At 53.8% G+C, this 21,848-nt stretch overlaps 1 protein-coding gene across 1 annotated transcript; it reads right to left on the bottom strand.

Moving 5' to 3' along the window:
* Positions 1-686: 686 nt before the first annotated feature.
* Positions 687-21,383, bottom strand: KCNJ9 (potassium inwardly rectifying channel subfamily J member 9). Its single transcript, XM_030542539.1, has 3 exons — positions 21,341-21,383; positions 14,441-15,419; positions 687-1,029 (listed from the first exon to the last, which is right to left on the bottom strand). Exons 2-3 carry the CDS (start codon positions 15,372-15,374, stop codon positions 716-718), a joined length of 1,248 nt encoding a protein of 415 aa, XP_030398399.1. The 5' UTR covers positions 15,375-15,419; positions 21,341-21,383; the 3' UTR covers positions 687-715.
* Between the last annotated feature and the right edge of the window lie 465 nt (positions 21,384-21,848).

The raw sequence follows: 21,848 nt of genomic DNA, 5'->3' as shown, positions 1-21,848 counted from the left end.
CTCCATCTATGTCTCCAGCTATGCAGATACACTAGTGCATAGCCCCCGTCCATCCACCCCACGGTCCGTGCACCCAGTCCCTCGCTCCGCCATACACTTATCGAGCTGCTCCGCACTCTTCTGCTTCCATAGTCATCTTTCTGCAAGGCCATTCTTCCGACGCTTCATACCGCACACCTGTAAGCTGAGGACAGCTACTCTTCTGTTGTCCCATTCACTCATCTGTCTTGTTCTTTGCTCCATCCTTCTATCCCACCCGTTTGCTCCAAAATGACACGCCATCCCATGCTTCTATACAATTGATGTCACTGCTATAAAAACCCTCCTCCTGCTCCTTCGTGGAGCGGGCCTCATTCATTTATCTGTACAGCTATAAAATAGACATATGTTTATAAATATCTGATTTATTACCTGCATATTCACCCCTTGCACACAACTCCGCCATATCTGCAGAGTTGCTACCACTACCCATTTTACCCTGTTTTATAGACCCAAATAACAGGGTACATCTGCCATCCATTTGTCTCCCCATTCACGCTTCTCTCTACCTCCTTCGCCAGCTATCACTCCTTCTTCCATCCAGCCCTCCTTCCCAAACACCTGTTGCTTCAATGATCTCCTTCCTCTCATCCTTCTACCATCCCCCAATCTTCCGTTCTGCGCCCGAACACTTTGTCCTTGGCTGGCTCTGTCTTCCCACCTCTGCACCATCCCATCACACCTTGGACTCACTCTCCGGGTTGGCCAGGCTACCGTTCCTCTCCTTATCCCCTGCTTCTTTCTCTGTCCCTTCCTCCACCTTCTCGTCCAGCCGGCTGGGGATGGACCAGTACAGGTGGGCGTCCATGCGGGCCGTGGCCTCGGCCAGTTCCTTGGCGCTGCAGCTGGGCGTGGGCACCTCAAAGGTCTGATGAAAGCTGTTGTAGTCGACCTCGTAGAAGCCATCCTCCAAGCTCAGCACTGACATGAAGCGATGTCCCCACAGCACCTCGTCCATCAGGTAGGAGCTCCGGGCTTGGCAGGTCATCCCTAGGGAAACAAGGGCAGCACTGATACGGCAATAAGGCCCAATCAGGAGGGCACTTGACTAGGATCCAGAAAACCAGGCTTCTGTTCCCAGTCATGAGCTGCTGGACAATCCTGGGCAAGGCACTTCCCCTCTCTGTGCCTCAATTTCCCCTACTAACCAGTGTCCATTTAGACTGGAAGGGTCTGTCTACACTGCAGCTAGACACCCATGACTGGCCCATGCCAGACAACTCTGGCTGCAGGGCATTCAGGCTCAGGGACAGTGTGAACATCTACACTGCAATGAATCAGCCCCACAGCCTGAGCCCAAGTCAGCTGGCAGGGGCCAGCCGCATGTTTTTCATTGTAGCGTAGACATATCCTAAGATGCAGTTAGGCACCTCAATCCCTTTGAAAATCTAGCCTCAAGTTCTTCAGGGCAGGGATCAGCTCTCATTGTGTGTCTGTGCAGCCCCTGGCACAAGGGGGCTCTGATCTCAGCTGGGGCAGGCACTATCTTACATCCCCTGTCTGCACAGCACTCTGCACAATAGGGGCCTGATCCCAGTTGAGGCCTCCACATGTTACCAGAAGATTAATAACAGTCATGCTGGCCACATCTCATTGCCTAGGCACTGAGCTTTAAACTATAGCCCGAGCGCTACCCTGCAAAGGGAAATCACCAGCAGTGCCGTGTAAGCCAGCCGGGTTAATGGATCAGACGAGACAGGGAACCAGCCTTGTTGCTGGGTAGACAAAAGATGTGGAAAACAGCAGTGTGCTCACCTCGTCCAGGGCACTGAGCCTGGTGACCAGCCAAACCCTGGGGGAAAGAAGGCTGACTAAGCCGATCAAAGGGGTGATGAGAGGGGGAGAGCTCTGCCTGACAGAATGTGGGCGACCCCCTGCCTGAGGGGAGCGCAGGCACCCCCCTGCCTGTCTCCCCCTGCCTGACGGGAGTGCAGGCACCCCCCTGCCTGTCTCCCCCTGCCTGAGGGGAGCATGGGCGACCCCCTGCCTGTCTCCCCCTGCCTGAGGGGAGCATGGGCGACCCCCTGACTGTCTCCCCCTGCCTGACGGGAGTGCGGGCGACCCCCTGACTGTCTCCCCCTGCCTGACGGGAGTGCGGGCGACCCCCTGACTGTCTCCCCATCTGAGGGGAGCACGGGCGACCCCCTGACTGTCTCCCCCTGCCTGACGGGAGCACGGGCAACCCTCTGCCTGTCTCCCCCTGCCTGACAGGAGTGCAGGCGATCCCCTGCCTGTCTTCCCATTCCTGACGGGAGCACGGGCGATCCCCTGACTGTCTCCCCTGTCTGAGGGGAGCGCGGGCGATCCCCTGCCTGTCTTCCCCTGCCTGATGGGAGCACGGGCGACCCTCTGCCTGTCTCCCCCTGCCCGAGGGAAGCGCGGGCGATCCCCAGACCGTCTCCTCCTGCCTGAGGGGAGCACGGGCGATCCCCTGACTGTCTCCCCTGTCTGAGGGGAGCGCGGGCGATCCCCTGCCTGTCTTCCCCTGCCTGATGGGAGCACGGGCAACCCTCTGCCTGTCTCCCCCTGCCCGAGGGAAGCGCGGGCGATCCCCTGACCGTCTCCTCCTGCCTGAGGGGAGCACAGGCGATTCCCTGCCTGTCTCCCCCTGTCTGAGAGGAGTGCGGGCAATCCTGTGACTGTCTCCCCTGCCTGAGGGGTGTGCAGGTGATCCCCTGCCTGAGGGGAGCACTGGCGACCCCCCTGCCTGTCTCCCCCTACCTGAGGGGAGTGCGGGTGATCCCCTGCCTGTCTCCCCTTCCTGAGGGGAGTGCAGGTGATCCCCTGACTGTCTCCCCTGCCCAAGGGGAGTGCGGGTGATCCTTCTCCCCTGCCTGACGGGAGTGCGAGCAATCACCTGATTGTCTCCCACTGCCTGGGGTGTTGCTTATTTTGCCCTGAAAGGCTTTTGCTGAACTACTCTAGCAGAGACAAACTGGACTTAGAAACATCATGGAGGCCCCCTAGGCTGTGGGGACTTTCCACTGCTAGTAACCTTTATTGCTGCAGCAGAGAGGTTGGCCCCCTGGGAGAATCAGTCCTCTCATCACCTCACTGCACTCAAGCACCTTCAGGCCTGCAATGACTCATCAAGGCACATGGGTTCCTCCACCTTATGGAGCCCACTAGTGTGGAATAAACTGGACTTATGAATTCAGAGAAATCAATGCTGGGGGTTGTTACCTGCAGGTTGCATAGTGTTACTCATGTACCCACTTCACATCCACTTTCCTCTTCCCTTTACATGCTTTGTCTGTATTTCCCCTTGTAAATAAGGTGTGCCTTGATTGTTGCCTCATCTGTTATGGAGGTGTCAGAAGAATATATGTATGAGGTGTCAGGCTAATCACAGGAGTAAATACTGGGTCAGGGATAGTTGAACCACACTGGGAGGTGAGGTCAGGTTCCTAACTTCTTTAAACAGTCAGGAGAGGCACCACTAGTTAGTAGCAAAAAGCCCAGGGCATTGAAACCCAAAGCAGAGTGACACCGGGTAAGGTCTCCCTTAGGGCTACAGTGATCCATAAACCTGCTACAATTATAATGGCTAGTGACAGAAAGCAAAGCCAAGGACATTCTAATAATTATTCAGAAGGTGCTAAAGTGAAGCTTCTCCACGAACCCAGCATATAGCACATAGGCACAAAGGTCTGGGTCTCCATATGCCTGCAATTGGTAGTAAACAGGCAGGTTCTTACAGCTGCCTGCTCCTTTATTGAGTCTACTAAGCTTTTGACCACAGTGACATCATGTGGCAGTGAGTTCCACAGGCTAATTGTGCATTGCAAAGAAAAACATCACCAGTTTCAGTTCTGTTCCCTTGAAGTTGCATTGAGTGCTGCACCCAAGGAATGTTCCTTCTGATGCTGTCTTTGCCATAGGGGGCCAGGAGAGTTCAGGGCAGCCTCGGAGAATACATGCTGGCTGGTGGGCCAAGAGACAAGGAGGTGACAATCCTGGGGTGAACAAGGACCAGGAGGTGGGAAGTTGCCCCCCTTGCTGTTTACAACTGTCTTAGTTAGCACATGTTGCCTGGCAATCAGTGAACTCTGGCTTTGTCTTCACTGCAGTAAAAGGAGAGTTTTGTTTCCATTGCTTTAGCTCTCTTGCTGGGAAATCAGGCTGGAATCAAGACTCTGTTGTTTTTGCCATAGCTGAAGGAGGTCACACCTGGCTGGGGGAGCTTATAATGTTGACCCTACATAGCTATATTGCCAGGACGATGAGGTAGACGAGACTTTCTTTGGACAACTAACAGAAGTTTCCAGAGCACAGGCCCTGGTTCTCGTGGAGGACTTCAATCACCCTGACATCTGCTAGGAGAGCAATACAGCTGTGCACAGACAATCCAGGAAGTTTTTGGAGAGTGTTGGGGATAACTTCCTGGTGCAAGTGCTGGGGGACCAACTAGGGGACATGCTCCTCTTGACCTGCCGCTCACAAACAGGGAAGAATTGGTTGGGGAAGTAGAAGTAGGTGGCAACCTGGGCAGCAGTTACCATGAGATAGTCGAGTTCAGGATCCTGATAAAAGGAAGTAAGGAGAGCAGCAAAATATGGACCCTGGACTTCAGAAAAGCAGACTTTGACTCCCTCAGGGAACTGATGGGCAGGATCCCCTGGGAGGCTAATATGAGGAGGAAAGGAGTCCAGGAGACCTGGCTGTATTTTAAAGAAGCCTTATTGAGGGTGCAGGAACAAATCATCCTGATGTACAGAAAGAATAGTAAATATGGCAGGCAACCAGCTTGGCTTAACAGAGAAATCTTCAGTGAGCTTAAACACAAAAAGGAAGCTTACAATAAGTGAGGACTTGGACTAGGGAGGAGTATAAAAAATATTGCTCAGGCATGCGGGGTGTAATCAGGAAGGCTGAAGCACAATTGGAGTTGCCGCTAGCAAGGGATGTGAAGGGTAACAAGAAGCGTTTCTACAGGTATGTTAGCAACAAGAAGAAGGTCAGGGAAAGTGTGGGACCCTTACTGAATGAGGGAGGCAACCTGGTGACAGATGATGTGGAAAAAGCTGAAGTTCTCAATGCTTTTTTTGCCTCAGTCTTCAGAGACAAGGTCAGCTCCCAGACTGCTGCACTAGGCAACACAGTATGGGGAGGAAGTGAGCAGCCCTCAGTGATGAAAGAACAGGTTAAGGACTATTTAGAAAGGCTGGACATGCGCAAGTCCATGGGTCCAGATCTAAAGCATCCGAGAGTGCTGAGGGAGTTGGCTGATGTGATTGCAGAGCTATTGGCCATTATTTTTGAAAGCTCGTGGTGATCGGGAGAGGGCCCCAGATGATTGGAAAAAGACAAATATAGTGCCAATCTTTTAAAAAGGGAAGAAGGAGAATCCGGGGAACTACAGACAGCCTCACCTCAGTCCCTGGAAAAATCATGGAGCAGGTCCTCCAGGAATCCATTTTGAAGCACTTGGAGGAGAGGAAGGTTATCAGGAACAGTCAGCATGGATTCACCAAGGGCAAGTCGTGCCTGACCAACCTGATTGCCTTCTATGAGGAGATAACTGGCTCTGTAGATATGGGGAAAGCAGTGGACAAGATATATCTTGACTTTATCAAAGCTTTTGATACTGTCTCCCACAGTATTCTTGCTAGCAAGTTAAAAAAGTCTGGATTGGATGAATAAACTATAAGGTGGATAGAAAGCTGGCTAGATTGTCGGGCTCAACAGGTAGTGATCAATGGCTTGATGTCTAGTTGGCAGCCGATATCAAGCAGAGTGCCCCAGAGGTCTGTCCTGGGCCAGTTTTGTTCAATATCTTCATTAATGATCTGGATGATGGGATGGATTGCACCCTCAACAAGTTTGTGGATGACACTAAGCTGGGGGAGAGGTAGATATGCTGGAGGGTAGGGATAGAGTCCAGAGTGACCTAGACAAATTGGATTGGGCCAAAAGAAATCTGGTAAGGTTCAACAAGGACAGGTGCAGAGTCCCGCACTTAGGACGGAGGAATCCCATCCACTGCTACAGGCTGGGGACCGACTGGCTAAGCTGCAGTTCTGCAGAAAAGGACCTGGGTATTGCAGTGGACGAAAAGCTCAATATGAGTCAACAGTGTGCCCTTGTTGCCAAGAAGGCTAACGGCTGCATTAGTAGGAGCATTGCCAGCAGATCGAGGGAAGTGATTATTCCCCTCTATTTAGCACTGATGAGGCCACATCTGGAGTATTGCGTCTAGTTTTGGGACTAGACTACAGAAGGGATGTGGACAAATTGGAGAGCCCAGCAAAGTGCAACAAAAATGATTAGGGGGCTGGGGCACATGACTTACGAGGAGAGGCTGAGGGAACTGGGCTTATTTAGTCCGCAGAAGAGAAGAATGAGGCAGGATTTGATAGCGGCCTTCAACTACCTGAAGGGGGGTTCCAAAGAGGATGGAGCTCAGCTGTTCTCAGTGGTGGCAGATGACAGAACAAGGAGCAATGGTCTCAAGTTGCAGTGGGGGAAGTCTAGGTTGGCTATTAGGAAACACTATTTCACTAAGAGGGTGGTGAAGCACTGGAATGGGTTACCTAGGGAGGTGGTGGAATCTCCATCCTTTGAGGTTTTTAAGGCCCAGCTTGACAAATCCCTGGCTGGGATGATTTAGTTGGGAACTGGTCCTGCTTTGATCAGGGGAGTGGACTAGATACCTCCTGAGGTCTTTTCCAACACTAATATTCTATGATTCTATGACCTGGACTTAGAGTGGAGTAAGCACATTTATATCAATATAATGTGCCCACCCTCAGGGGACTGGGCTCCTATCTGCATCTTAGGCACCTAAACACTTTTAAAAATCCAATCTCTAGACACAGCAATGAGGTATGTGGGATAAGAAGTAGGACAGAATAGAACCCAAACTGCAAGGCCCTGCTGCATTTCAGCTCAACTCTCATAGCAGGACTTAGGTTGCCTGGTTCCAGGACTCATCACAAACATCTGTGTCCTGGAACAAGCACTTGGGGAGAGTCCAGACCAGCCTGTGCAAATGTGTTAATTATCTTGATGTAATTGACAGTCAATTTACTTGACTTGCCTCCAGGGGAGAAAACTAAGGGGTGAATTTAAATGGGTATAGTTATCTCAGTATAAGAAGGGTATTTTTTGGTTTAGCATATGTCACTTGGGAAGGGGGTTAAAGATAAACCAAACAACAACCACTCTTGTACTGAAGTACTTCGTGTCCACATGGCGAGTTACACCAGTATAACTATAGGGGTTTTTAACTGTACAAGTACAATGATAGTGGTATGATTGATACTGGTTTCCTGTGTAGACAAGCCCCCAACAGGTTTGTGGGGAACCTGGGACTGGGTTTGGGTTTGTAATAAAACCCTTGGGAAGAGAGCAAAGACTTATTGAATCATCAGTTCTAAGCCCAGAAGGGATTAGTTTGACCTGCTGTATAACTCAGTTCCCTGAATTAATTCCTAGTAGAACTAGAGTAAATCTATTACAAAAAAAATCAAGCCTTGATTTAGAAATTGCCAGTGATGGAGAATCCCCCACAGCCCTTGGTACATTGTTCCAGTGGGTAATTACCCTCACTGCTAAAAATGTGCACCTTATTTCCTGTCTGAATTTATCTAGCTTCAGCTTCCAACCATTTCATCTTGTTATAGCTTTGTCTGCTGGATTGAAGAGCCCATTATCAAATGTTTAGTCCTCATGTAGGTACTTACAGACAGTGATCAAGTCACCCCTTAACCTTCTCTTTGTTAAAATGACTAGATTGAGCTCCTAGAACCTATGACCACAAGGTTGGTTTTCTAATCCCTCAATCATCCTCTTGGCTCTTCTCAACCCTCTCCAATATATCAACATCCTTCTTGAATTGTGAGCAGCAGAGATGATAGAATAGAAAGAGAACTAATGAGAGAAAAGAGAAACTGTGAAAGAGTCTGAAAGAAGAATGGGAAAGTGGAGAAAGATATTGAAGGAGTGAGAGAAAGTGAAATTGACCAAAAAGAGCGAAAAATAATTGAGAGAAGAGAGTAAATGAGAGGGTGGGAGTGAAAGAGGAGAATGGGGAGGGGGGCTGTTTGGAGCTGGAGGTTATGTTGCTGTGTGCACATCATGTAGTCAGCTAGTTGGCATGGCCCGGCGCTGCCATCCATTCCTCTTACACTCTCATTCACTCCAGCCATCCAGAGGGATTAGCCTTGTATTATCACGATCAATCGAAGCATCCAAGCCTCAGCCTGGATAAAAGATACATGGATCCTAATTAATGCTGAAATCCCTCGGAGAGGGAACCTGGCCGACCCTCTCGGAGGACAGAGCGCAGGCTCCATCGGGATCCACGGAAGAGCTTGATGGGGTCCAAAAAGGATGTAAGGAGGTGAAATTCCTGCTGTGCTACTGTCTTGAGATGGGGCGGGGAGGGAGGAGGAAGGGGTACGTGGAAAGAAAAGATGATCAGCTTCCAAAATTAGGGCCAGAGAATCAGTGACACATGACAGCGGGAGACCATGGTTTATGGGCTTCATGCCCACGCCACTGGGGCACTGCCAGTACCATGCAATCCCAGGAAAAACCCTCACCCCCTACACTGGTTGCAGGGCACATAGGGAGAGGGCATCATAGCTCATCATGGAGCAGCAGTGAAGTACCAGTGCCACCTACTGGTGCAAATGTGCCATGCACCTTTTTGTTTACAGCTCCCTTCTGCAACCACGTCCCCAGCCTAGCTGGTGTTTCCAATGCACTCGTCACCATGGTATCTGGGACCTCTTATATTTGGCATAGAGGCTGCCCTTGGCCTGCAGACACTGCCCACTGGGAAGGGTCAAAATACAGGCTGCTGGTTTGCTTTCAAAAGGCAGATCAGTGCCTGGCCAGCGAGACGGATAATCCCTTCGGAATGGAATGTTCAGAAAGGATCCAGCGCCGTGTGTCTGACTGATCTTCCCCCTCTCATTTGATAACTATTAGCAATAATAATTGGAGTGCCCAGCTGGCGAATCATGCACCCGTGTGTGAAATTTAAATCCTGTATGTATGCAATAGCCACTTCACCCATCAGCAAAATGCAACCACCTCTGAGGCAGGGGCATCATTTCAGAAACATTCGGGGTGGGGCCATGTTGTGCCAGCATAGGGAACATGATATGTGATTATACTGTAGCTGGCAAAGTCAGGGTGGGGAGTGGAAGAGATAATGGAATATACAGGAGCGCTGTTTAATGGCTGCAGAACAATGCCATTGACAGTCATGGGCATCCGCATGGGCATATACAGCTCCATTCATCTGGCTGGATCCCACCAGCGTGTACCACAAAGACAACCTTGTTTCATTGTGCCCCCATGTCAGAGGGCATAGAAGCAGCATAGTCCATAGGACAGAGTAGAGACCTGGGACTCTGAAGATCCAGGTTCTGCTCCTACCTCTATACTGTGTGACCTTGCACAAGCTCCTTCCTTGCTCCATGCCTCAGTTTCCCCATCTGTAAATGGGGGGTAATGATGCAACTTGTTTTAAACAGAAATTTCAGGGACAGTTTTGTAGGATCGTTATGATGACGATGATAATGTAATGTCACTGTAACATCCAACAATGGCCCCCTGGTCTGCTAGGTGTTGTACGTCCACCTACCAAGAGGCAATCCCTGCCCTGAAGACACTGCAAATAGACAAGATAGACACAGGACGGAAGGGGACTGAGAGGCACAGGCTTGCGCAAGGTCACACGGCAGGTGTGTGGCATAGCTCGGGTCTCCTGATTCCCAGGGCAAGGCCGTGGCCTACCCACTCACCCACACTGCTTCTCTCACAGCCTACCGCCTTTGTTCCATAAGAGTCCTGCTGCAGCTGTAGCTTTGCCAGAAGGATCACAGGGCTGGAGAAGATGGGGGCTGATCCCCAAGTCAATCCTCCTACGAGGGAGGCACTTAGCTCTCCCCCAGGGGATGCATCTGCTATTGACCTGTTCCTACACTTGCTCAGAGCCAGCCAACAGGCAGAATTCTCCACTGGTAGCATGGCCCCGGGTTGCCGTGGTGACAAACATTGCACTGAAAGGAAGGGTTGCATAACTCCCCATGGCCGGGAGAGGACAAGGTTTAAAAATAAAAGCTGCTGTTCCCATGTCCAGGAGGAAGAGACGAGGGAGAGAGAAGGAACAGGAAGGCCGTGAGCCCTGGGAAGATGGGGCGTGGGGAGAATTTTTTTAACGAATCCCCAGGAGGCAGGATCCTGTCCTTAATCATCTCTGGGCTGCCCAGAGCAGAGCAGCCAGGCTGGGCTGCTGCTGAGCCATCACTTCGTCTCCACTCTGAGCTGAAGTGACACTGGGAAATTTCCACAGAAAGCCTGGGATTTGACACTATAATAATGAGACCTAGTGCAATTCTCAAGCACTTCTCTGTAGCTTTCAGAGCAAGTCAGGATCCTTATCCCCCTTTCACAGCTGGGCAAACTGAGGCAGTGTGGTGATGTGAGCTGCCCAAAGTCACCCAGCCAGCCAGTGACAGAGGCCAAGTGAGTTCCTAGGTCTCCTGAGTCACTGTCCAGTGCTCTATCTGCTAGAATGCACTGCCTGCCATTTTGGCTGCTTACATCAGTGTTTAGATGGCTGGGGCACGGTCTCTGGGTTAGAATTTAGAGACCTGGATTCTAGTCCTGCTGTCTCACTATGTCGCTTCAGGCAAATCCCTTCTCCTCACCGTGCCTCAGTTTCCACACCAGTATCCTGGTGAGACTATCACCTCACTGTGTCTGCCTTGTCTAGTCAGACTGTGAGCTGTTCCTGACAGGGATTGTATCCGGTGCTTAATTTGTAATGAAGGAAGTCCCGGGGCTCAAGCAATTAGATGTTGGGCTCAAGCAATTTTTTTACTTTTCAAACTGACATGGCAAGCCCAGAGGTGCCGGGGCTCTGAACGGCCAGGCCCAGAGGCACTGGGGCTCTGAACGGCCAGGCCCAGAGGTGCCGGGGCTCTGAACTGCCATGCCCAGAGGTGCTGGGGCTCTGAACAGCCAGGCCCAGAGGTGCCGGGGCTCTGAACTGCCAGGCCCAGAGGTGCTGGGGTTATGAACTGCCAGGCCTGGAGGTGCCGGGACTATGAACTGCCAAGCCTAGAGGTGCCGGAGCTCTGAACTGCCAGGCCCAGAGGTGCTGGGGTTATGAACTGCCAGGCCCAGAGGTGACAGGGCTATGAACTGCCAGGCCCAGAGGTGCCGGGGCTCTGAACTGCCAGGCCCAGAGGTGCCGGGGCTCAGCCTGGCACAAATTAAGCACTAACTGTGTATCATTATGTGTCTGTGAAGCACCCTCCACAATAGGACCCTGATCTTGGTTAGAATTTGTGCAGCGTCAAACCCAATGTGGCCCCGATCTCAGTCAGGGTCTGTGCTGTATCTGGCACAATGGGCCCCTGATCTCGGTGAGGCTCTATGCCACACTTGGCACAATGGGGACCCTGATCTCAGCTGGGGTCAATTCCTGGGGCAATGGGAGCCCTGATCTTAATTGGGTCTGTGCAGTGCCCATCCCAATGGGGGGTGGTCCTGATCTCAGTCAAGGTCTGTGCAGTGCTCAGCCCAACTGGGGGTGTGGGAGGGAGCGGGGGGTCCTGATCTCAGTCAGGGTCTGTGTAGTGCCCAGCACAGTGGGGCCCTGACTTCATTTGGTGCTTCGATGTGTCACTGAAATACAAATCACAATTCGCTACCTACTTCATAGCAGTTCTGGAAGGGTTAATGAATGTCAGAAAAGTGCTTTGACCATACAACCCCCTATCAAAATGCGAAGCCCAGCAGATCTCAAACTGTGTTCTGCAAAGGCCTCCTGGTCTGGGGGCAGGTGGCTGGGCATAAGGTGCTGGCCGCTGTAATACTTGCTCCGGATGCTAGATTGCACCAACAGACAGCTAGAATAAAACCTGTGCCCGCTCTGTACCTCTCCCAGAACGTCACGTCACTGAGATTCACTGAGTGCCCAGGGGCTACTGTTGCTATGGCCCTGCCAAAATGAAGGTTGCGGCGCTGCCCGGCTATCTGCCACTGCTTATCTGGCCCCATCATGGCAGACCCTGAGTGCCTCACAAGCCTCAATGAACATAGCCTCACATCACCCATGGGGGGCAGCATTCTTAGCCCAGCTTTAAAGGGTAGTGCGGTCTAGTGAACAGAGCACTGACCTGGTTCTCAGGAGACCTGAGCTTTAGTCCCATCTCTGCCACTGATCTGCTGCGTGACCATGGGCAAGTCATCTCCACTCTTGGTGCCTTGGGTTCTCTTCCCACCCTTTGCCTGTCTAGTCTCAACCGGGAACTGTATGGGACTGCCTCTCGCTATGTGCTGTGCAGCATCCGGCATGATGGTGCCATGATCTCAGGACTTCTAGGCACTACCCTACTATAAATAATAATACCCACAGTGTAACAGATGGGGAAACTGAGGTGCAGAAAGGTCATTTTTGAAAGGGACAAGTGATTTGGAGGAGGGGAGTCTGAATTCATGACTGGAGCTGGATTTTCAGTTTGGTGGGGTTCAGACTCAAAGTCATTAGTCACAGATGAAAACTAAGACCCATGTGTCTTTGGGTTACACAGGGAGACTGTGGTAGCCCCAGAAATTGAATCCAGTTCCCCCGAGCCCCTGTCTGGTGCCTTAACCACACAGCCACTGCCACAGAAAGAGCCCTCTTCACTCCAGAGCATGTCCTGTTTGATTAAATCGATCAGCAGCCCATGGAATTGGTGTGTAACAACGAAGAGTACAGCTAGCACTGAAAGCAGAGCAGAAAGCCTCAGCACCCTGAGCAGCACAGATTTCATTTACATAAAGGCTCCAGGTCATTAACAGGGAATAAATGATGCATTCCCACCATGAGCTCATGTCAACTGCATGATGGTTTAGTGCCTGTGCTTGACACGAAGCTTCAGATTAAAAGAGAATTTTTAACCTCTTCAAAGTAATGGTGATTCATTCCCTATTGATTGAATAAAACAGGAATTACTGTTTATTTAATGATCTTCTCTTAGGGTTCCTATTTCTTCCAGATGCCCTTTTTTTTCCTTTTTCATTTTTAATTAACTAATGGGGAACTCAAATGCACCCAATATATTATTATTTGGATAAAGGTAGCGCCTACAGACCATAACCCAGATCTGGACCCCAGACTGAGATCGGGGCCCCATTGTACCAGGTGTTGCATAGTCCCTATCCGAGAGTGGGGCCTCGTGCCAGGCACTGCACACAGTACTTCCCCGAGATCAGTGCCCCATTTCACCAGGCACTGCACAGATATACAGTCCATGCCTGAAAGCGCTCACACTAAATTCCCATTTTACAGCTGGGGAACCTGATGCCCAGTGAGAGGAAGTGACCAACCCAAAAATCACAGGGAGTAAATGGCAGAGCCAGAATTGAACCCAGATCACGTAGCCCTGAGCCAGTGCCTTGTATTCATGATCTGTGTAAGCATTTTGCCTCTACCTCTGTGGCTTATCAGAGGGTTTTGTACCAGTGGCCTGGATCCCACTTTTAGCATGGCAGCACAGACCTCTCTCTACCTCTTGAGCTAAAGGAATAATTCCATTAGCTGTCAGGAGTAGTAGGTTGTTATCCTTTAAGTGGCTCTGTTGCTGCCATTGCTATATGAATGATATGTGACTAGGAATGAGGCAGGAGGTGAGCTCCAAAGAAGATCAGGAATGAGGCTGACAGAGATGGCAGAGCATCAGACAACCACCAGCTTCTTTGGAGTTGGATCGCAAAGAGGCTACACATGGGGGGAGGAAACCAGACTGCATGGGGAAGAATGTAACAGGCTGGCACACTGCCTGCTGTGGATCCAGCTGGGGAATGGCAGGTGAGCTTTCCCAACTCACTGAGGCTAAGAGGCACTGCCCACCCAGATACAAGACAAGTAGGAGCCGGATGTCTGGGGAGGGAGCACCTAGAGTGTGGGCTGAGCAGTCAGTGTGAGTACCCAGAGTGTGAGCCTAGCCTGGGGAAAAGTCTTGGGCTGGATTCCTGTTGGGAATAAAGGACACCCCTGCCCCTGTAAGTGATGTGTTCTGGGTGCAAATGGAACAGCCACATGGTCACCTCTCCGGTTAAATGCTGCCCAAAACCTGGACTGGACCAAACCTAGGCCTAGGAGGAACTCACTCTGAACCTTGTCCCTAAACTGGGCTGGGAAAGTGTGAACAGGCCCCAAACCTGGACTGGGGTTAGTGTGAGACTGGAAGGGACTCAGTCTAAACATGGTCCCAAAACTGAACAAGAACTAGTGAGAGTCTGGATTAGGCCCAAATCTGGACTAGATCCAGAGCAAGACTGGGACAGATTCAAGGTAAACCCTGTCCCCAAACCAGCATTAGCCTAGGTTAGGCCCAAGACCCATCCTGGTCCAATATGATCCTGGGGGACCCCAGGCACAACATCTTACCTGTGGCCTCCACCATCCCTTCCAAAATGACGACAATCTCAAACTCGTCCTTCGCCAGCTGCTCCTTGGAGACCTCCCAGAAGGGGCTGTGCTCATTGATCTCGTGGCTGATGATGAGGGGCGAGACCAGGAAGAGGCGGTCATCGCCTGTCTCGAAGCCCAAGTTGATGTCTGTCTGGTTGAGGGGGATAAACTCCCCCTCCTGGGTCTGCTTGGACTTGATCAGCTTGGCCCGGATGGAGGCCTCCACAATGTGGGAGCTGCGCAGGTCCCCGACCCGGAACATGAGGCACAGGCGGTCATCACGCAGTGAGACCACGGCGTGGGAGGAGAAGACGAGGGTCTCAGCCCGCTTGTTGGGCTGGGAGATCTTGACGAACATGCAGCCCACCATGAAGGCGTTGACCATGGAGCCCAGGATGGCCTGCAGCAGCAGGAGGATGATGCCCTCGGGACACTTGTCTGTAATGACCCGGTGACCGTAGCCAATGGTGGTCTCTGTCTCGATGGAGAAGAGGAAGGCCGAGACGAACCCATTGAGGTTGTTGACACAGGGTGTCCAGGTGTGGTCCTCCAGGTGGTCCAGGTCACCACGGCAATAGGCAATGAACCACCAGATGAGGCCGAAGAAGAGCCAGGTGATGGCGTAGGCCAGGGTGAAGACCAACAGGCTGAAGCGCCACTTGAGGTCCACCAGGGTGGTGAAGATGTCCGTGAGGTAGCGGTAGGTCTCCCGCACGTTGCCGTGCTGCACGTTGCACTTGCCGCCTTTCTCCACGTACCGCTGGCGCCTTTTCTTCTTCTCAGTCTTCTCCCGCTCGTTCTCCCTGCGGAGCCGCGTTGAGGCCTTGGATGGGCGGGAGCAGAGCGGGGGCTTTGCCTCACTCACCGGAGTCTCAGGGATGGTGGAGAAGCCAGAGTTCTCCTTTGCCATCTTAGCACCCTGAAGACTAGCTGCCCCGGCCAAGCTCCTTAGAGTCTGAGGGAGCAAGCAGGACACTGGGGATAAATAGATGCACCCCTACCTTTCCCAGTAAGGACACTTAACCCTTACAGCGCCGAGGACTTATAGACCCACCTCCAGTGCTCCCTCTACCCCCCACTACGGTGTCTCAGCTCTTCGATCAACTCTTGATTATCTCCATGGTGACCCCTAACTCCCCTTAACTCCCCAAGCCTGCCCTCAACTCCTGATTGCTCCTGTAGTGCCCCCCAACTTCCCTCAACCCCAGATCCAACCCTTACAGCCCCCCAGCAGCTCCCCAACTCCCCTCAACCATCCAGACCCAACCCCAACTCCTGATTGCCCTCCTGGGTGTTCTTCAACTCTCCTCAACCATTTTAGATCCAACCCCAACTCCTGACTGTCTCCCAGTGACCCCCAACTCCCCTCAACCCCCCCAGACCCAATCCCAACTCCTGACTGCCCCAGTGACCCCCAATTCCCCTCAACGCCCCAGACCCAACCCCAACTCCTGACTGCCCCCGAGCAGCTCCTAATTCTTCTCAACCCCCCGCCGCCAGGCCTGTCCCCAACTCCTGATTTCTCCCCTGGTGCCCCCCAACTCCCCTCAACCCCAGACCTACCCCCAACCCCTGCTTGCCCCCAATGACCCCAACTCCGCATAACCACTCTTCCAGGTCCATCCCCAAATCCTGATTGTCTCCATGGTGCCCTCAACTCCCCATAGTCCCCTAAACCCCTCCCAACTTCTGATCTTGCCTTCTATCCCGCACCCAAAATACAGCCCCTCAGAGCCCCAACTTGGTTCCCACTCCCCTTCCATGGGCCTAGGTTCCTGCCAGCTCCCTTCCCTGAGCTGCCCCCATAATTGCTCTGTGCCACCCCTTCTGTGCTATGGGCTGCCATGATGGCTCAATGGTGAGGGCCCCAGGCTCTGCCACAGATTGGCTCCCTGGCCTTGGGCAAAGTCTCTGTGCCTCAGTTTCCCTCTTCCCTTTGTGCAACTGAGGGTGATAGCGCTCATCCTGCTGCGCAGGGTGCTCTGGGGTGGAGGGAGGAGTGAGTAGAGCAGAGACATTAGCAGAGCTGACACTGCGCAGAGCCTTGACGGGAGGGAAGAAGCCAGTGGCAGTCCCCACCTGCCCCTCCCCAGCACCCATGGCTGTGCTGGTTAATGTATTGGGGAGCTCACCAGGGGGCAGCCGGCACTGCAGCAGAGCTGGCATTGTTCAGCAAGCAGACTAGCAGGGGGTGGGGTTCCAGTTTAGGATCCTCTAGCACTGTCTGGGTGTCTGCAGAGCAGAGGCATACGTCATTTACCCAGTTACCCCACTTGACTTCTGAAGGGAGTAAGACTGGAGCCCTCTCTCCACAGATCAGAGACAGCAAGGCTGGGGCAAGGCTGATCTCCTCTTGGACTGGGGGAGAGCATCTCCAGGGCCCCTGGAGTCCTGCTTCCTGGAGCACCCCTGCAGAGCTCAGAAAAGGGGGTCAGGCATCACAGCAGCTTCTGTGATGTGGATACGGCTCAAAATGCAACGCTGATGTAAAGAAGCTCCAGTGCAGGGTGCCTCCCATCACCGAGCTCTGGGGACTGAACTGAGCCCATGGAGCAGTCATGAGGTGCAGCTGACTTTCAGTCATCAGAGAGCACGTAAACCACTAACTGAAGCTGCCTTGGCCTGTGTCCACTAGGATTAGGCCCAAAATGTAGATATTGTAAATGCGGGGGGGGGAGCTTTAATGAGCTAGATTTTGGGGATCCAGTTTTAGTCACTTCACAGGCAAAACTCCTGTTGAGCTTCAGGGATTGAAAAAAAAAACCCTGCATCAGAACTGGATAAAAACTTCAGGGTTTAGCTCAGCATAAACCGAAATGTGAGACCCACAGCACAGCATTTCTGGGCTGGTGTGCCAGAGAACCAGGATGTGAAACTGACCAGAAAGAAAACCGTGAAACTGACTAGGATGCCTGGAGCTGAGTGACCTGCAGAAAATCAACCAAACAACATCCACAGCGAACACCTCATTCTTACATTGAGCTTTTCACCAGTAGTTACAAGGTACTTTACAGAAGAGGTCAGTAGCATTATCCTCGTTTTACAGATGGGGAAACTGAGTCACAGTGAGGCCAAGTGGCTTGTCCAAGGTCACTGAGCACGCCAGTGACAGAGCCAGAAATAAAGTAATCTCCAAAGGGTCTGTCTAGAGCTCTGTCCACTAGCCACACTGGGAGCAAGGTAGGGGGGAATTAAGACCTTTCCGTTTTAATGACTGCAGAGGTCAGTCACACAGTGGGGAGGTTTGGGTCCCTCTGAACTGCTGAACATGCTTGCTCCTTGCAACACACCGATCTCCCCATGTTCCTACACAGCCTCCCTCCTCTGCGCCTTCCCCCAGCTGCCTGTAGCACAATGGCCCCTGTCACTGCACTGGGATCAGCAGGGGCTCAGAGGGGAGGGTGCCCCCTACTATATCACCAGCACCAATTCCTGCAGTTCCTGAGTTTTTCCAGCCATCTCCCCTCCACACAGTGACAAGGCTGCTTAGCGGGAGACCTAACAAGGCCACAGCTGGAGGGATCTTTCCGGGGTCCCATGAGCCTCACTGAAACTCTTCATATGCCTGGGCGGAGGAAGCTGAAGACTGGGGGCGGGGCTGGGCAAAGCCCAAGTAGCTGGGCTGCACAGGAGAGGGGATTATCAGCTGCACATCCAGGTCTAGAGCCCTCCCATCCGCCCCCCCAAATCACAGCTCAGGCACGCTCCCTGTCTCTCCTCACCTGGCTGAAAGCCTCATCAGAGAGCTGATCTGCAGCAGGACTCCCTTCAGCCCCCAGGGAGCTGAGAGCAGCGGTGGAGAGAAGGGAGAACGACAACCTCTCTGCAGGGAGGGAGGCCTGGAGATCTCAGCCCTGTGACAAGGATCCAGGCAACGAGATTGCTGGCACCACTGGGCTGCATGGTTGGAGTGAGCCATGGTCACAACCATCCAGGGGCCACTAGCTGGCTGTAAGTCTGTCCTCCCAGCCCCTCTCTGCTCAGCGTGAGCTCAGGGGTGCTCCACGCTGGCCATCTTCTGGAGACGGGGCTCCCCTCAGGAGAGGCACATGCTGAGCAGATGCACCCCCACTTCCGTCCCTGCTAACCTCTCTCACTTGACTGCAGCCACTTCAGCCTTGCCTGGACCCAGAGCTCACACCTGGAGCCACCTTGCCCCACCTCTCTTTGCAAGCCTGGCTCAGCGCCCACATCTGCACTGCAACAATAGGAACTAGGGTTGGAACCCTGGTTCCTCATCTCCAAAAGTCCAGGGCCATGTCTACATCTAAAATTTTGCAGCGCTGGTTGTTACAGCTGTATTAGTACAGCTGTATAGGGCCAGCGCTGCAGAGTGGCCACACTTACAGCAACCAGCGCTGCAAGTGGTGTTAGATGTGGCCACACTGCAGCGCTGTTGGGCGGCTTCAAGGGGGGTTCGGGGAACGCGAGAGCAAACCGGGAAAGGAGACCAGCTTCGCCGCAGTTTGCTCTCGCGTTCCCCGAACCCCCCTGCAAACCGCAGGGAAGGAGACCTGCTTGCTCGGGGAACGCGAGAGCAAACCGCGGCGAAGCTGGTCTCCTTTCCCGGTTTGCTCTCGCGTTCCCCGAACCACCCTGCAAACCGCAGGGAACGAGACCTGCTTGCTCGGGGGTTCGGGGAACGAGAGAGCAAACCGGGAAAGGAGACCAGCTTCGCCGCGGTTTGCTCTCGCGTTCCCCGAACCACCCTGCAAACCGCAGGGAAGGAGACCTGCTTGCTTGGGGTTCCGGGAACGCGAGAGCAAGCCGGGGAAGGAGACCAGCTTGATTACCAGAGGCTTCCTCCTTCCACGGAGGTCAAGAAAAGCGCTGGTAAGTGTCTACATTGGATTACCAGCGCTGGATCACCAGCGCTGGATCCTCTACACCCGAGACAAAACGGGAGTACGGCCAGCGCTGCAAACAGGGAGTTGCAGCGCTGGTGATGCCCTGCAGATGTGTACACCTTCAAAGTTGCAGCGCTGTAACTCCCTCACCAGCGCTGCAACTTTCTGATGTAGCTTGAGCTAATGGAGGGCTCCCTGAGGCAGCAGCAGCAGTAGTTGACCCTTTATCCTCTTGGGGCAGTGATGAGGGAAGCTGCTGCCTCACGGATGGCAACAGGGCTTCAGGCTGCAGCTTACTGCTCTGTGAGGAGGAGGCTGCTTGGATGGACTCAGAGCCAGCTGAATCTTTGGCCCAGATCCTAACCCCTTTCTATTTTCAGTCAATTCTCACTTGACCTTGATGCCCCCTGTCCTTGCCCTGGAGAAGTTGACCCATCTCAGCAGGAACCTTGTGCCATTTCCAGACCAAAATGCTTCGGAGACAGAAGCGAACCCAACCTTTGGACTGCTTGGGGTTCAGTCACTGCTACCGGGAAAAGTCTCCTCTCCCTCTCTGAGCTGCAGGGAGCTGCAAGATCCCACCATGCAAAGAGGCAGGGCGGGGGGTGGGACACCAGTCTAGTCTCCAAGTCCCCTGTTGGGGGAGAGCTGCCACCGTGCAGGCTACAAAAGCTACTAGAGCTGGGGGACTGGCTCTTCCACTCCCATGCAGGGCTCCATAGAACACCCCACCAGCCACCCTCCAGGTCCCCACTTCCTGGTGCGACACAGTGATCAGCCGCACCTCCCGGTCTCTTCAGATGACAGTGAAGTACAGACCCATAAGCCTCGCTGGAGGGCCAGAAGCCCCTCTGCCCCCTGCAGAGCATCCTGACATCTAGCATTCAAGACATGGCTCCCCCAGGGCCAACCTGGGACTGTGCCCCAGTGTCCTGGGCACCGCGTAGGCAAGTTAGTGATGGGGAAGCTGTGGAGGAGCAAATGTCAATCAAATCCTCCAGACTCGAGTGCCGGGGAATCTTTATACACTCATGACAACAAAGGACTTGTATCACTGGCTAGAGCCGAGGAATACGGTGGGTGCCTTGTGGTACTGACCCCCAGTACCCCAGCTATTCCTGTCCTGACACCCCTACTCCTGCTCGGTTGATGCTCCTAAATCCAGGTTTGCAGAACCCCTGCTGTTCCAGTCTTGGGTTCCCACCAACAGCTTTGCTGGTGCCCCTCAATCCCAACTCAAAGCCTGCCCCCTGCAATCTTAGCCATAAGCTCCACATACACAGAGCTCTGCCTGTTCCCCTCAATTCTGAGCCCTGACCCCCTCGCTATGCCTGTCCTGGGCTCTCCATCATGACCTCTGCCCAGGCCCCTTTTTCACAGCAGCACTCCCTGCTGGGAAGGGAAAGGGATGACCACAGGTTCCCCGGCGTGCTCTGCCGTGCAGTGAACTCAGCTCCAGGACATAGCATCTAATGTTCATTCCATGCTTTTCATAACTAGGAGAGTCCTAGCCCTGAGAGCCCTCATGGACCCTCTCCCTGAGCCTCCACGGGGGAGGGGGGTAAATTTAGCCTACCCCCCCATGGCTTCCACAGTTGGGCTCCGGATCAGAGCGTCCCCAGACCGCGGGGGCGGGCAGGGCTGACCCTACCTTGCCCCGTCACTTACCAGCACGGTGGGAACAAAACGCCACCGGGTCCCAGTTTCACACCCTCCCCCCTCCCCGGGTGTAAACGGCAGCGACCGGATCCGGAGCCCAGGTGAGCCCACTCAGGGCGAGTCGGGACCGGGGGAAAGGGGCGGGCAGCGCGTTTGAGAAATGAACCAGCCCCCCGGGACCCCACTCCCCAGGGCCCGGTGCAAACATCCCCCCTCCCGCAGGGCTGTTCACTCCCCCCGCCCCGACAGGTGTGAGCAGCCCCGGGGGCTAGCGGCGGGATCGGGCCCCTCCTCCCCAGCCAATGCCCGACCCCGCGGCCCCGGCCGGCGGCGCACGGAGCTGTCCGGCTCCCCGGTGCTGATCACTTACCGCGGCCGGGCGCCCGCAGCGCGCCCATGGTCCGCCGCGCAGCCAGCCGGGGAGCGCCCGGGATCCAGCCGCAGCGGCAGCCGGAGCTGTGCGTGTCTGTGTGTCTGTGTCCTCCCCTTCCCAGGCACCCCCGCTTCCCGGCCGTTGCCACGGCAACCGCGCCGGACCTCCCCGAAAGCTCCGCTCCCCCCAGCCCGCCCCGGGATCTCGAGCCCGCTGGGCCCCCCCAGCCGCGGATCCCCGCAGCGCCCCGATCCTGAGCCTGGAGCCGCCCCGTCCCGGGCAGAGCCGCGTCCGAGCCCGGGAGAACGTTCCATAGCCACGGAGCCATAGACTGAGAGACGGGCTGCCCGTCCCCGTACACCTGCTCTTCCTCCAGCCAGCCACCCAGCCATATAGCCCCATACACCTCCATCCATCCATCCATCCGCCTCCTCCATCCATCCATCCATCCCCATACACCTCTATCCATCCATCCATCCCCATACACCTCTATCCATCCATCCAT

Source organism: Gopherus evgoodei, chromosome 24, assembly GCF_007399415.2.
Source record: "Gopherus evgoodei ecotype Sinaloan lineage chromosome 24, rGopEvg1_v1.p, whole genome shotgun sequence".
Classification (NCBI taxonomy): domain Eukaryota; kingdom Metazoa; phylum Chordata; order Testudines; family Testudinidae; genus Gopherus; species Gopherus evgoodei.
The sequence above is the reverse complement of the archived record's forward strand: the minus strand, read 5'-3'. Positions and strand labels throughout refer to the sequence as shown.